The sequence below is a fragment of the Astatotilapia calliptera genome, chromosome 19, assembly GCF_964374335.1.
Source record: "Astatotilapia calliptera chromosome 19, fAstCal68.1, whole genome shotgun sequence".
Taxonomy (NCBI): domain Eukaryota; kingdom Metazoa; phylum Chordata; class Actinopteri; order Cichliformes; family Cichlidae; genus Astatotilapia; species Astatotilapia calliptera.
In genome coordinates, this window is record NC_137440.1 from 31,221,675 (window position 1) to 31,237,470 (window position 15,796).

A 15,796-nucleotide genomic window follows, 5' to 3' on the forward strand; every position below is an offset into this window, starting at 1 on the left:
ATCTCGTAACTTTAGACTACAATTTCCTGTAGATTCCGAACAGCTCTGAAGAGTCTACAGGCCACTCATCAGTCACATGTCCTGGCAAAGGTAATAATTCCACACAGTGTGCTGTGTCGTTGACTTTTATTGACGGTCACTCACTTACAAAAATATTGGACTGCAGATCAGTCTCACGCTGATGCTTCCGAGGGACAGAATGAACATTTTAAACTGCAGAGAGCTATTGAAGAAATTAAAAGACTCGATGAGATACTGTCTGCAAAAATCTTCAAACTAAAAGAAGTCCGGCGACAAAGAAAGGAGTTTCAAGCAAAACTCTGGCAAGAGTTCAAGGTAGACACACCTTTGTATCCAATCTCCTTCCTTGATCAGTTTATTAGACTGTTTTAAAACTAAAATATTTTCATTCTTATCACCTCAAAGTCAGAAGTCGAAGTCAGCTTGATTTTTAAAAACAGCTCATACGCAGGAATTTGAAATTGCAATACTCCCACGGCCCTGAGTGTTAAATTAAAACAATCTAAAAGATAAAAAAAAATCACCTATATGTGATGTTATACTGTGTGTTGATCTGCAGCAGAATAAACCTGGAGGTCACTCTGGATGTGCTCAGGAAGCTTTGAACACAAGGTTGTTTTTGGCTTTGGAAGTACCCGAAGGTAATATTCAGAACAGCAACAAGTGTGTGGGGAACATGCAGTTCATATCATCACTGAGTCACTGATGAAGACTTTCTTATCGCCCTCTAGGAACAGATGAGGACAACAACGTTATACCTGTGTTCGACACTCAGATTCCTGAACATGAGCAGAATGGAAACAACCAGCACTCGGAGCCAAGTGAGCTTGTGGAAAGACTGCAACAGAAAATACGTTCTTGTTTGTGCTTCCAAAATTGTGCACACGATGGCGCCACAGGGTCAGGGAACTTTAGCATTTGATTCTTGCATCACTTCAGCCTGCTGCAGGCATTAATGTGCTAAAGGAAATATTTCCAAGAAATGAATGTATAGCAACTGGCCCTGTGTGACTCATAAACGTTTTTCTCTTCAGGATCATCTGCCTTTTTTATGATATTGATTCCCTAAGAAATAAATCTCTTCCCAAAACAGCAGTCAATTCAATGCTAATTGCTCCATTCAAAGATTCTTAGGCAGATTAGCTGCTTGTTATCATAGAGGCCTAAGATGTAGTTAGTAGATTGTCCTCCTGCCTGCTATGCCACCTTGTAAGAATATTTTTAGTCTACTTCTTTACAAACTACTTATATTTGTATATTTTACTCTGATCACTCTGATTTGAGCAGCTGCAAACTCATCATGTCAATAGGATCACAGAACCACATTTGTAAAATAACATTATCAGATTTAACTGGTTATTAGAGTCTTGACTTACTATTTCAATATTTATCTTCATAAATGCATTGCATACTTTCCTTGACAGGTAACCAGAGGCCAGACAGCTTGATCAGATCATTTGAAGAAGATTATGAAGACACTAGGGAAGACCAATTTGAACGCAGCCACTCTGGAGATTCCAAAGGCATGAATAAACAGAAGGACTTTGTCAAGAAAAACATTGAGGTATGTCAAAGTTCAGACTGGGCCAAATGGAGTACTTGGATATATCGCATGACTTAAAGTGAGTCTCTCCACTGTTGGTTTTTCCACTGAGGAAAATATTTGGTCTCTTGTTAAAAAAAACAACAACCCCCCCCCCCCCCCCAATAATTTATACATAATAGGACACCACTAAAAAGAAAAGAAATGCCGGGCAAATAATGATTTTTAGTTTCTATCACAAATGTTGTGTTATGCAATAGCTTGTAAATGGCGGAGGAGATGAAGTGCTTTTGACCCAGGCAGAGAAAAGGCGTCTGGCTGAGCTCCTCCGAGAAATAGATGAAGAGGAAGACGACCCTGCCAGAGGCGCAGACAGCAAGGTAGGCTGACAAGAAGCCCTAACAGGCAACATATGCTGTAGAATGAGTCTCTCTTTTTCAAGTTTCTTTGTACTTACCCTTTGTGTCTCAGAGGCCTTGTGCAATAGCACAGTCGGAGGAGATGATCTCATCAGCTGCCTCCTCTACCAACACGTTGATCCTTTCTGCTTTCTACATATAATAAAACTTATAATTCTTATAATGACCTTTTAATACAATCCCTTCATTTTTTCAATAAATAGTTTCTTTTGTGATATTATACAGTCCTGTAAAAAGGAGCTTTCACAGGACTGTATGCAGCCCTGTACATACAGTACTATAATCCATGAGTTTGGAGAATCGTCTTTACCCATATGGAAAAGAAATAGTAAAAACTTATATGATTTACTCATGAAAGTGGCCACTTTCTCATTACTTTTATATATTGTTTTAGTAAGTATCCAAAACATACAAGTTTCATTATATAATTTTCCAAGGGATCTTATATCTGTTTTCACTCTTGTATGCTTTTCATACAAGTTTCACACAAGACAGATACAAACTTTTATAAGATTTATATATATCTTTTCCATATGGGTAGCAGCAAGAATTTGAAGTATTTTTTTCTGTGTGACACTATCAGTCTGTCACATCATTGTGGAGGAATTTTGTTCCACTTTTCTTTAAACTGTTGCTTCAGTTCATTAAAGTTTCCATGCAGTTGTTTATTCTCAGCTCTTTTACAGCATTTTAGTTGGCTTGAGGTTCTGACTTTGACCGGGCCTTTGCAACACCTTGAATCTTTTTCTTTTTCAGCCATGCTGTTGTAGATTTGCTGCTGTGTTTGGGGTCATTGTCCTGTTGCATGATCCAGTTTGGGCCTAGTTTAATCTGTCGGACAGATGGCCTCATATTTGACTCTGTGGTTGACTCAATAACACCAAGGTGCCCATGTCCACAAAACAAGCCGAAATCAGCACTCCTCCACCACCATGCTTGACAGTGGGTATGAGGAGGTTTGCGCTGTTATGCTGTTTTTGGTTTGTGGCACCGTGCATTGAGGACAGACATTGCTCCAGAACTACTGGGGACTGTTCAGATGCAGTTTTGCAAACCTAAGCCGTGCTGTCATGTTTTTTTTTTTAGCGAACAGAGGCTTTCCTCGCAACCCTGGCAAACAACTCATGCTTTTTCTCAGAGTACTGGCGCAACCTTTAATGTTTCACATGCTAACTGAGTCCTGTAGAGTCTGAGATGTAGCTTTGGGGGTGGGGTGGGTTTGCTGTAATGTCCACTATAAAGATTGTGGCACTATGATAACACACACATGAATACTACCGACCAGCAAACAGTAAAAACCTCATTTTTTATAGAGGTACTCAGATTTGGTGATGATCAGTTAAGTGAATTTGATTAGCAGCACCTGGCTGTTACTTAGCCCTTAATTCCTATGAAAGCAGTAGTGGTGTACTGAGTTTGAAACATTCTTTTTCACATAACTGTAGGTGGAAATATATTATCGTTGTTAAAATTGTTAAATAACTCAGCCACACTTTGCCTCTCAGAAGAGCATATGGGTCAGATATCCATGTTTTAAAGACTGCTTGGCAGCCGACGGGCAGAAGATTCTGACTTCTGAAAGCGCTTCACATTATGAGCCAGATGTCAAGTGCCACATGTGGTTCACACGGAATGCTCCATGTTATCCATTAGTTTTATAATTATGTTTTCAAAACTATTCCCTCTGCCGTGTTTCAGCACAATTCAGAAGCCAGGATCCCTACAGCTGCACACACTGTGCTGATAGAGCTTAAAGCTAAGAGAATGGACCTTTTGTTTTCCTTTGAGGATTTATCTGAGACCCTGCCACCTGGATTTCTCTGTGAACCCACCCACTCCATTCTAACTTCAAATGATTTTGTTTTCACTTTTAATTTGCCTTAATAACTCTTTTGGCAGCTGTGCGACCAGTTTGAAGTCCGATGAGATGAAACCCTCTGGAATGCAAGAAAAAACACCCTGCTTACCTTTAACATGCGGTTCCATTTAGTTCAACACTGACAGCTCTGCATCCATGGCACAGCTTGCCAAGGTTTTGTAATGTCTCGGTGCTCTATTCGTGATGCTTCTCTTGACTTTTAAAACAGTACTGAAATCATTTTGGTGGCAGATACCAAACTGGGGGAAGCACAGATGCTCTGAGTCTTTTCATTGGCCGCAAGAAGACTTCCTGTTATTGCAAGACATGCTATTATGAATAGCAATAACGTAGCAAGCATATTATTTATGTCACCATGACTCTGGCAGCGAAGTGTTCTTAGTTCTGAGGACTTCACCAAGTTCTTGGTAGAGTCCTTTGGGACACATCAACCAAAATCTGCTGCTTACTGTTTGCCTCACACATTGATTTGGATGTTACTGACTCCTGTTCTCACAAGTTCTACAGTTTTGTGTAACCCGATAAATCAGGAGCAGTCAGTAATCGCTGAACGCGTTTATCCCTTAGGAAAGGCCTTGTGCGAGATCCTTTCACTATATAAGATAAGATAGAACTTTATTAATCCCTCGGGTGGGTTCCTCTGGGAAATTCTATATCTGGCTATAGGAAGCACCAAAGCTCTGTCAACACGCAGATTAACTCGGTCTTTATTTATCCATTTTCAGGTCTCTGTTCACATTCCTACACAGAAACTGGTCCAAACTGGAAGCTTCAGAGAGTTCAGTTTGCCCACCTTTACTTGGCAGAGGAAAAAGACGAAAAGCTCTCCATTGTGCCTCTTTTAGGCTCCTTCCATCTTGTATCGCAAATTTGACAGAACACATTAAAATATCTGTCATGATGTGAGTTTTACTCTGGTATTTTTTATTTTGTTAGAAACATCAGTGCTGTTTGTTGGCCACGGCTGGCTGTTTGTACGAATTTTTCCTTGACTTTGATAAATACCTACAGTATCACAATGCAGCTGAAATGGTAACTACTTTCACATGCGCATTTATGCACGTGGCGGGTCAATGAGGAAATCATTAACGAAGAATACATGGGGTAATAATGTCGCGTATTCTTGCACACATCCAACACAGGAAATTTTTGAGTTTTTGAGTGCTTTAATTGTTGAAACTGGTGAGCTTTGAGTTGCTTGGATGGATTTGGGCTTTTCCATACTGCTCCCTTTAAAGGCTTTGTAGATTCCCTCCTCCAGCATTATCTCTTTTTTTTTTGTGACCACAGATGAAGATTTATTTAATATCAATTAGAGGCTTCATGATCAGACAGAGCTGTGCCCACTGGTCTGGGTTCAGACCTTTAAATCTGACCTCTCTATCAAGTTATTAATGTGAGTTATATATCTGTCAGTGTTATATCTGTATATCAGTGCTGCTCAGTTTAGGGTAAAAGTAAAATTCTGGTCCAAGAGCTTGTTTTTCTTCTTTATCTGTGAATTCCTCTCTTCCATGGTGAGCAGCAGCAGGATTAAATCACTCTATGCTTGATGTTTTTATGCGATGTCTGTCAAAACCTCGCATTCTGTCATGCAATGGAACAAAATGCATGCATGTGAACCAAAAGGACATACGGACCCTGTCTGAAGTCTGGCAGCGAGATATTCTGCCATATCCAAGGAAATAATTGCAGCGACTGAAACAATAGAATGGATCGACATATGAAGCACTAATTTGTGTCATAAAAAAATTACGGGTCTCAGCTTTTACATTTTTGCGTTGTGATGTGTTCCACCTACTTAATAGACCCCAATGTTTGCTGTTTTCTTTTGCCAGTTTTCCTCCGAACCTAGTGTTCAGAGGTTACAGCTGCGTTCTTTGGAGAGTTACGATCCTCTTTGGCATGATAGTCTTATTGCGAGATCTTATCTCACCGCCGCACTGTGATGAGCTCATCATCCACACATTGTTTCCCACGTGAGCCCCACTGGGATAGACAGTTACTCTGAGGAAGATGCATTTGTCAGAGTTTGGCAATCGAGCCATCCAGACAAAAATACCAGGACCTAAAGTTGTATCGCTCTCATGTTTTTCCTTTTTTTTTGTACTTTAATATTACAAAGTTGCTAAATAACTAAGTTGGCAGATAATGTTCATCAGTCTCTCATTTAGGTTGCCACATAATAAAGCAGGCTAACACGCATTGGACCTTGTGTTTCTTTCAGGAGACCATGTGGGCCGTGTCTGTCCCCACAGTCCAGGGTTACACCCCGGAGCCCTCTGACCTGGAGCAGCTGATTGACATTGACTCCAAAATTGGCCTTCTCCTTCCTGTGGAAGAATTTCACTCTGTGCACAGCTCATACACCAACGTAACCATGTCACAGGTAAGCCAGTGTAGTAGAGTTGTAAGGGCAATTGGGTTTATACTCTATACTAGACCTCGGAGATCTCACCCCCGTTCACCAGTGGTGGGAGATATTATTGTGCAAGTGCAGAGGCTTTGTCTCATGTTTCCATCCAATTTTCCACATTTCCATGTAAGGAGCATATTACAATGCTTTTCATGCAGTATTAGCTGCTGGCAGATTTTAATGCAAAAAGTTTTCTTACAAACACTACCAGTCAAAAGTTTGGACACAGCTTCTCATTTAAAGGTTTTTCTTTATTTTTATGACTATTTACATTGTAGATTCTCAATGAAGGGATCAAAACTATGAATGCAAAAACTATGAACTATGAACTAACTCAAAGCATGTTTTATATTTTAGATTCTTCTTAATAGCCACCCTTTGCTTTGATTACTGCTTTGCACACTCTTGCTTCATATATTTGATGTCTTCAGTGAGTATCTACAATGTAGAGAGTAGTAAAAATAAAGAAAAACAATTAAATGAGAAGGTGTGTCCAGACTTTTGACTGGTAGTGTATGTTCTTCCCATGTGAGTAAGGGGGACTTGTATGTGCTAAATATGGTATTTATACAGTTAGAATCAAATGCTACCTGCTAACCTTTACCTCTTAAATGCTGTACATTTTCTAAGTTTTGACTCTGACCTGTACATCACTACAACATCAAATATTCCATTTTTACCGATATTTATAACTGTAAAAAGAATTTTCCAGGCCTCAGTCCTCTATCCTGGCCTAATCCTAGACGTGAGCTCAGTGAGTTATCTCAGGACTTTATATCACTGTGTTTTCAAAGCCAGATGGCATGTGTGTAACCTGTCGGTGGAAAATGATGTTTTTTTGAAGTCAATGTTGAGAACCCAGGGTGCCATTTTCTACTATCACTACTGGATCTAGTCTAGGAAAAACTGCAAACCTTGAATCTCGGTGCTGGAACAACATGCGAAGTACGTATGATATGATGTCCAGAATGTTTATGGCGTCGATCTAATTATTTCACTCTCACACTGTAAGTGTAGTCAATCATATGTGGAAATGGCAGTTTAACCAAGTGTAGCATTTAAAGTTGAGTTGGATGCAGTAATTATTCCACGTCGGTTCATCTATGCACAGCATCTGTCCGGATGATAAACGGATCTATAACCTGGCTGAGTAGAGTGCCAGATGCATACCATCAAAAAAGGTGAAGTCTTTGGCAAAGGTGACACACTGCCTCTTCAAACACCACTGTTTTAAATGGCTAAACTGATACTTAGGTTGAACCATATTATCATTACTCATTACTGTCACTACTCAGTAATCTGGTACTATAAGTAATACCATTCAAAATAAGACGATCCTCTCTTGTGCAAGATTCTCCCCACATGATGTGAACTGGACTTCTGGCCAGTAGTATGAAATCGTGATAATAGTAGACAGCTGGATGTGTCACTTTGTGCAGCCTACTTTCCCTCCCTTCCCACCCCTTTAATCATCTCGCCTGCTCAAAAGAGATCCTGGAAAAGTAACCCCCCCCCCCCCATCATCCATCCATCATCTGCTCTCCATTAGTGTTGAAATGGCTAATTCAGGCATTCCTTTTCAATTGATGTAAAATGTGAATTGAACAATGACACTCAGATTATGAAAAGCAAATAACCAGTTGAGCAAATGATAAACTTCAAAATGCAGCCCACAGGTGTGAAAAATCAAGTGTTTTCTAACCTCAGCTCGCTCCCGTCTTGCTGTTGTGGCGCAGATTAAAAAACAGCCATCCGCAACAATAAATCGCACCAGTGGCTGTAAATCCTTAAGGTGCTCATAAAAGGAAATACGCCTTTGTTTTCAACTTACCTTTCTTCTTAGGCAGCAGCTCCTGAGCTTCTAACCGAAACCATTCGTGTAGCGTGGACCTGCTTGTTTGCCGACTCATTCCAGAGCCGACTGTAATGCACACGACGTTGATATATTAGTTTCAACAACACCGAAAGTGTTTTTTCCCCATTCGTATTAAGTCATGACCTAGATTTCCATGTTTTCCACTGTCTCTTCTTTTCTGGCTGTGTCAGATTGTCACGTTTTACATAGAAGAGGGAGTCATTCTCTCTCGAGCATGCACTCCCTAATAAAGAATCCGAAGTCTTAAATCTGCGTGTTCCGAACTCTGCGGTGTTCTTTCCCAGTGAGTTGCGATTGATAATCCCTCTTTCATTCCTAGCCACCTTAATAGTAAATTCTCCCTGGCGACACAGCCTCTCTGTTGAGGCTATGAGGGCTGATGGAGTCTGGGAGGCCCGACACCAGCTGGGATGCTGCCACAGAGGAGAGTTGCTCCCCATTAGAATGTAATTTCAGACCTGGTGGAGGTAGAGGAGTGCCAACGTTGCTTTCCTCTTTCATTAGGCATTTCCTTTTCATATTAACACATCCAGCAATCTTTACTGCATACCGTATAAAGCCTACTGCGAGAGTAAACTACCTCATATATCGCAAATTATCTACTTGTACAATATTTGCACACGAGATTTTGATATCAATGCTTTGAGATTTGATATCACCGAACCTTTTCTGTGTCAGTCATTAGACTGTAATGACTGAATGGTACGCTATTAAGATATCCAAGCACATGTCCATGTATCGGTCCATAAAGCATAGGAAGATTGTTTTTTCAATGCACTGCATTCATCATTGCATTGCTACATGGTGAGTCATGGTGAGGCTTTAGTGGAAAAAGCAGTGTTTTCTTTGCCTCTGGTCATTTATGATGATAGGAAAAAGTTCAGGTAGCTACAAACCACTGAAGACCTGGAGTGAAAGGAAATAAAACACAACTTTAATCACTGTTTCCCTTGGACACTGTCAGTTTTGGGCTTATGACAGCACCGATCCCTTTGCATTCTTCACTCTGCTCCCCTTTTCTCAGGCTTCAGATGAAATAGCCTCGCTGTCATTAAAAACATCTGTTGGGTTGCAGAATTAATGTACAATACACCCTCCTACTGTAACACTGTGTGGTAATGCCTGCACCACCCACAGCTCGAAGCCAGCAGAGACGATTCTGTCATGAGAAGTAGCTGCTATTGGGTGTTCGGTGACATGGGTGTGTATGAGTTCTTTACATCAGAATTACATATGTCATCCTTTCAAATCTGGCTTTTTTTTAAATGTCTGGTTGCAATAAAAATTAACATTTTATGCTGTCATGGTTTTCAGTCTTGGTTTTCAATCAGTGTCACAGTTTATGTGCTCTGAAAGCCCCAAAAGCTTCTTCTGTATTTGAAGTGCAAGTCCAGCTGTGTTTTTGTTGTGCACCGGTCAGCTATATTTTGATGTAAGAGCATGAGGTCACTTAGTCACACTGTGTGGTTGCTGATGAGTGCCCATAATTCTAACTGCAACAAATGTTAAGTGGGAGACCAGAGTGCTGGGCAGAAAACGCCCTTTTGACTAACAGTTTGCAAACGTATCTTATTCAGTTCATTCATATAATTAAAGCTGTGGTAAAGATTCGTTTATATATAAATATAAATATATATACTGCTCAAAAATAGATAGAGAAACACTTTTCAGAGTATAGACTCACGTTTGTTCAACTTCTGAGATATTGATGTGGTCAGTTAATAAACAAGGCATTGTTGTTAATTAGTTTAAGCTGCTTTTGTGTTAATGAAACGCCCCAAAACAGGGATTGTTTTACAGACCACTGAATTTTTTTACTTCCTCATCTTTTCTGATTGTTTTTTCACTAGTTGTGTTTTGGGCTAGGGTCAGTGTCACTACTGGTAGCATGAGGTGATGTCTGGATCCTACAGAGGTTACACAGGTAGCTTAGCTCCTGCAGAATGTCACATCAGTATGTGCCATTGGCAGAAAGTTTGCTGTGTCTTCCAGCACCGTCTCAAGAGCATGGACGAGATTAAAGACAGTCACTTTAGGAGAGCTGGACAGGGCTGTAGAAGGTCTTTAATCCATCAGGAGGACCGGTATCTGATCCTTTGTGCAAGGAGGAAAAGGATGAGTACTGCCAGTACTGAGTACTGCTTCTAATGGGGCCCGTGCTCGCTGATCAGTACTGTAAAGCCTGATTGGAATATGAAGTAGAATACCACGTTTGGGATTTTTATAGATGAGAGCAGGTTCACCCTGACCACATGTGACAGATGTGAAAGAGTCTGGAAAAGTCATGGAGAACGTTACGCTGCCTGTAACATCGTTTAGTACGGCCGATTTGGTGGTGAGTTAGTGATCGTCTGGGATATCCATGCAGGGATGCACAGATCTCTACAGGCTAGGCAACGGCACCCGGAATTATTCTTTTTAATGTTTTTTTTCAGCTCTTCGCTCACCCCACAGGGTGCTGAGGATGTGTGTGGATTTTTCCCCCTGTTCTAATGCCAGACTGCCATTAAAACAGGATGAAATCCTTTAACTGCCATCTCCAGCACTCCCACCTGTCTTTTTGTTAGTGTCTATAAATTATATACCATAGCAGGTCTCAGTGCCATGTTGGAAACCTTTCCTTTTGCTCCTGCTGCTATTCTTCTGTCACAAATGGCCTGGTAAATGGCCTGTATTTATATAGCGCTTTACTAGTCCCTAAGGACCCCAAAGCGCTTTACATATCCAGTCATCCACCCATTCACACACACATTCACACACAGGTGATGGCAGCTACATTGTAGCCACAGCCGTCCTGGGGCGCACTGACAGAGGCGAGGCTGCCGGACACTGGCGCCACCGGGCCCTCTGACCACCACCAGTAGGCAACGGGTGAAGTGTCTCGCCCAAGGACACAACGACCGAGACTGTCCAAGCAGGGTCTCAAACCGGCAACCTTCCGATTACAAGGCGAACTCCCAACTCTTGAGCCACAATCACCCCTGAGACTCCACCTGCACGCACTCTCTTCTTCACCTCTCTTTTGCACCCTCTGTTGCTTTGAATGGTTGATCCCAGATATTTAATCTCATCCACCTTCACTACCTTTACTGCTTGAATCTTCGCTGGTGCACCCCTCATTCACACGCATATCATTCCTCTTCTCTCCAGAGCATACCTTCACCTCCCCAGGCTCTCTTCCTACCTGCTCCCTACCCTAGCAATTTCATATGTAAATAATGAAAATGGGGAGCGTCTTTTCATAGCTAAATAGAGTGGAAATCAATAATAAAAATAAACATACTTTCACACTGCTTTTTAAATCCAAAAAAAGAAGACATATGCACATTTCCGCCTATCTGTCGACTCATAGTTTGAATCTTCACAGAGATTTAAGCATCATGTAGTACACTTTTAAAACAAAAACATAACTATTAGGTGAAAAATATTGTGTAAAATAATAATAAAAAATATGTTTCTTGTTAATAGTGATGACAGTTGGAAAACAAAAAGGACGATGTATCCTCAGAAGTCAGGAAGAAACGGTCCTCCCTGGAATACGATGTCATGTCCCCGCTGAAATATGGAAGATATGCTAACTCGCAACAGAAAACAATGTGACAGTGTTTCCTTTTTAATCATTAACAGCAGTTGAACTTAGGTTACCAGTGTGATGAATACCTTTCTTTCCTTTTTTTTGAATAGGTTTATGAAACATCTAATACGAGTTTTGGCTGGACAGCTGGTCAGAGCTGAGGTGTCAGTGTTGTCGTGTGGCACGCCGGGTGTTTTTCACAAGGTTAACTTGGCTAAAAAGCACAGACTCCACACCCTTCCCCACCCTATAATTCCCGCGAGACCCAGTTTATTGTCTTCTTATAAACGCCTCTCCCGCTGGTGTTCTCCACACCAGCAGTTGTGTTAAGTGGTGTAGAGAGGTTTTTCCTTGTCATGGTTCAGATCTGACTGTTCCACTCATTATGGCCCTCGATGGTGGGTAACTTAGTCGCACAGACATCTGTTAACAATTAGCAAAGCTTTAAATATCTGCTGATCTCCTGTCTTTATGATCCAAATCACAACCTGCTATCCTTTGCATTTTAATACGCGGGGTAGAGCTAACCGTATTTTACGGAATAATTCCACATTTTGGAAAAAATATACTTAAATTGATATCATAAACTTCACAGGGTTGTATTGCCTTGTCAATTCTCACAGTCTTTCATTTTTATTATTGATATAAAAAAAGTCCACTCAATGTGTAATGTTAGCAGCTGAACTATAGGCCAGATATTGCCTGACAGTGCACAGCATTGATGGACAAGAAGTGCAAAAAGATGCTTGGATGCGTTTCTTCTCCAGATGCTTCTGATAAATATTGAAAGTGGCCTGCTTCTTAAGCTCTGTGTTCACATCGATCTCAACTGTGTCATTATTTGGAAGAGAGTTAAACTACCTTTTGTTAGCAAAGTGGGGCTGAGTGGAGACACTTTTATGAGCAGTGTCTCTTAATAGTAGAATCAGACTGTGAAGCATTTTCAATGGTTTAAAGGGATTGTGAATGCAAATGTTTCTTTAGTGACCTGAGGCAGTGAAATTTTCACACAGGTTATTGTTCTCTGATTATTCTCTGGATAATGCTGAGTTGTTGTGAACACACAGGTGGCGTGTGTGTGTGTTTTCTTTAAACCCGTTTCACATTTAACATCCTTTTTGGACTGCCAGGAGGTTATGATCTATGCAGCAGTGATTGCTACGGACCACCCTCAATACTAAAAGAGAAAGCAACTATAAAATCCAGATGACCCACAAGTGAATCTTCTAATACTTTAGGAATGCTCACCAATCACCGAGTTATCTACAGGGATCCAAAGTACTGATGGGAAAACATGACCTCAGGAGGGGAAAAATGACAGCTTGGATACAAACAAATTTTGTATCTGGGACATTTTTAAGATTGTGATATACAAACCCTGACACTGTTTCTTAGGGTGCAGATTTGTGGCATAACTTTACAGAGGAGGGAGGAGTGGTTTCAAGAGGTAAAAATACGCCTCTGTGCGTGGCGAGTGGTGCAAAAACATGCACATTTGTTTGCATTACCTTGCTTCCCTGAGTGTCAGCTCCTAATGGGTATTATATACAGGCTGTGTATACCATACAGCTGTGTTGCAGAATCTCTGATTGAGAAATTGACACATGACTGCAGGTCATAGCTGGGTAAGAACGAGAAAGAAACAGGGAAAAGTGAAAACGCTCTTCTATAGCTACTGAACAGCTTGCTCCTGAGCTCTCACAGGGAGTGCTCGTGGCAAGGCATGCGGACAGGCCTTGGCAGGTAGCCTGGGTCCACGTGGCACAGCTTGAGCTCCTTCTATGCTTCAGATTTTAAAAAAAAAAAGATTCAGTGTGAGTGAAAACAGAGAAACGCAGAGGAAAGAGAAGTGTGCTGTCCTGAACAACACCAGACATCTTTGCGTGAGTCAGCACGGCTGGCCTTCTTTTATCATCACAGCACGGCCCCTGTGCAGTGCATAGCCACAGGGCATTAACAAGTCAAACACAAGGGGGAGAATATTTTCCAATCAACAGGAATCAGTTTCTACAGCGTTACCAGGAGTCAAACTGAGCGGTCAGTAATCAACCTTCCAACAGAATCCCAAGTCATAGTGGAAAATATATTGGAGTTTTGTATGGGGCTTCTGTCAAACTGTGTTTTATTATAATGAAAAGTGTTTCTTGGATTTGGATGCGAATAACATTCTTTCAGAGTACTGAAGTCAACCACTAAGCACAGTCTGAAAAAAGCCCCGCAGCATATTGTAGATTTGAAACAAATAACTCAAGTTTTAAGGCTGGAAAGGACACCGATTATTGCAGGGCTATTGCAATTAACTGCAATCGATTGTTTAATAAACTGGTAGCTCAAAGTATAACAAAAGCAGGCTGTTTCCATTATATATGCAGCCTGTTTTCTTTAATGACCGAGTGACTTAATGTGACCAACAGGCACTTTTAATATAACAAAGACCCAGAGAATCAAGCCCAGTGAACCACTGCATGCTTGAACAAACTGCTGTTAGAAACGCTGGCCTGTGTTCACATCACATAATTGTTTTCCAAAGAAAAAACGTATTTTTCTTCTGTTTGCGTAACTCTTTGCAGTATATGTAGAAAAATATCCAGAAGTCGTCATTTTCCTGTGAACTTTGCTCGAGAGACCACACATCGTACCAATTAGTTTATTTGGCATGTGTGGTAGCTTTTATGATTTTACTTTTGACACTTCCTTGGATTTCCTGCCTCGGAGCATGTGTCACTGTTTAGCTTGTCTTGAAAGTGTGAACAAGGTCATCAAGCTGTCGCATTGGTTTTGGTCAGGCTTAAGACTCTCCTCCTTAATATCTATAACGTACTACGAAGGAAGCTGAAGTAACCGCTGGGCTGGTATGTGCTATTACTACGTAATAACATATACTCGTCACTGTAGGCTGCAGCAGAGCACTGATGCGTGATGACGACCGAAATATTTGTTTTGTTTTCATGAGATGCATCTGAGAATGAGACCGGTCTGCCAATCTTACTGGCTCCCTTTGCTATTAAAGCTAATATGATTGATGTTATTTAATAAAATGCTGCTTTAATGGGAACATCAGTATGTAGCACATTCAGTATTTCTGAGTGTTGGGCATCCAAGATTTTTTTTGAATTAATTTGAAGCGAAGCTTTTGGCACAAAAAGCCCCCCGCTATTTTTCTTGTTTTGTCACTTTGGACAACAGCGGATCATCCATCAAACGCTGCAGCTGGTTCACACTCAAACACCGTGACAACGTCTGGATGGAATGTAATGCTTCTAATAGAGATCATAAAGCTGATCACGGGATATTAAAAATCAATTAGTGAACGTGAAAAGCACGCCTGGTTTGAGTTATCTGAAAGTCATACAAGCAGCATAACCGTAATAACCGTGGTTACGCTTCTTATTTTATACTCTGGCAAGAAAAAAAGTATGTGAACTGTTAGGTAAAACAAGGGCAGCTTCTCAGTCGACACGATATCATGCATGAATGACTGTTTTTCTTTTCTTTTTAATAACATTTATTTTGAATTCAAGATGTTTCAGTTTGTGACACCAGAGCAAAGTTCGAAGCAGTCAATTCACATTTCAGCGATTGGCAGACCTACTTTTCTGTATAAAGCTAATTATGTTTGACATGTTTTTCATGCTCAAACGAGACATATCCAGGTTTTTGAGGCCTCCCAGCAATTCTGTGACCCAGATAGGTGATGTGATTATTGGAGATCTAGTACATCCTGTCAAGTAGTTACTCCAAAAAGGACAATTACCACATTTCTTTGTGTTGTTCAGATAAACACTACCTCACTCGCTCTTCCCTGTTCTTTTTGGAAGTCACTCTCAGTCACATACTGAGTTAAAGCTATCAAGCATTTAAGAAGAAGACGCACAAATGCGGCACAAAACAGTAGAGCAATAGCTGGAGTATGCTAAGGTCAATGCACAAATCCTTCATTCTCTTCCAAGAGGTGATTACTACCGTTTAACTGGCACAAGAGCAAATGGTAATTTACTGTTAATGCTTGCCAATGTCCTGCAAAATGAACTAAACTTGTTGTGCTCATTTATCATAAGTGCCTAATCT

At 40.8% G+C, this 15,796-nt stretch overlaps 1 protein-coding gene across 4 annotated transcripts in view; it reads left to right on the forward strand.

The window, feature by feature from the left end:
* fsip1 (fibrous sheath interacting protein 1) overlaps nucleotides 1-15,796 on the forward strand; it is a 29,782-nt gene that overhangs the window by 353 nt on the left and 13,633 nt on the right. For 3 of the 4 annotated variants that reach the window (XM_026152202.2, XM_026152205.2, XM_026152204.2), the window contains exons 2-8: nucleotides 33-90; nucleotides 167-336; nucleotides 581-662; nucleotides 753-842; nucleotides 1,446-1,585; nucleotides 1,825-1,944; nucleotides 6,090-6,251. In XM_026152202.2, coding sequence (XP_026007987.1) covers nucleotides 33-90; nucleotides 167-336; nucleotides 581-662; nucleotides 753-842; nucleotides 1,446-1,585; nucleotides 1,825-1,944; nucleotides 6,090-6,251 — 822 coding nt within the window. The remainder of the gene's footprint in view (nucleotides 1-32; nucleotides 91-166; nucleotides 337-580; nucleotides 663-752; nucleotides 843-1,445; nucleotides 1,586-1,824; nucleotides 1,945-6,089; nucleotides 6,252-15,796) is intronic. The other variant, XM_080294051.1, reaches the window with a different exon arrangement.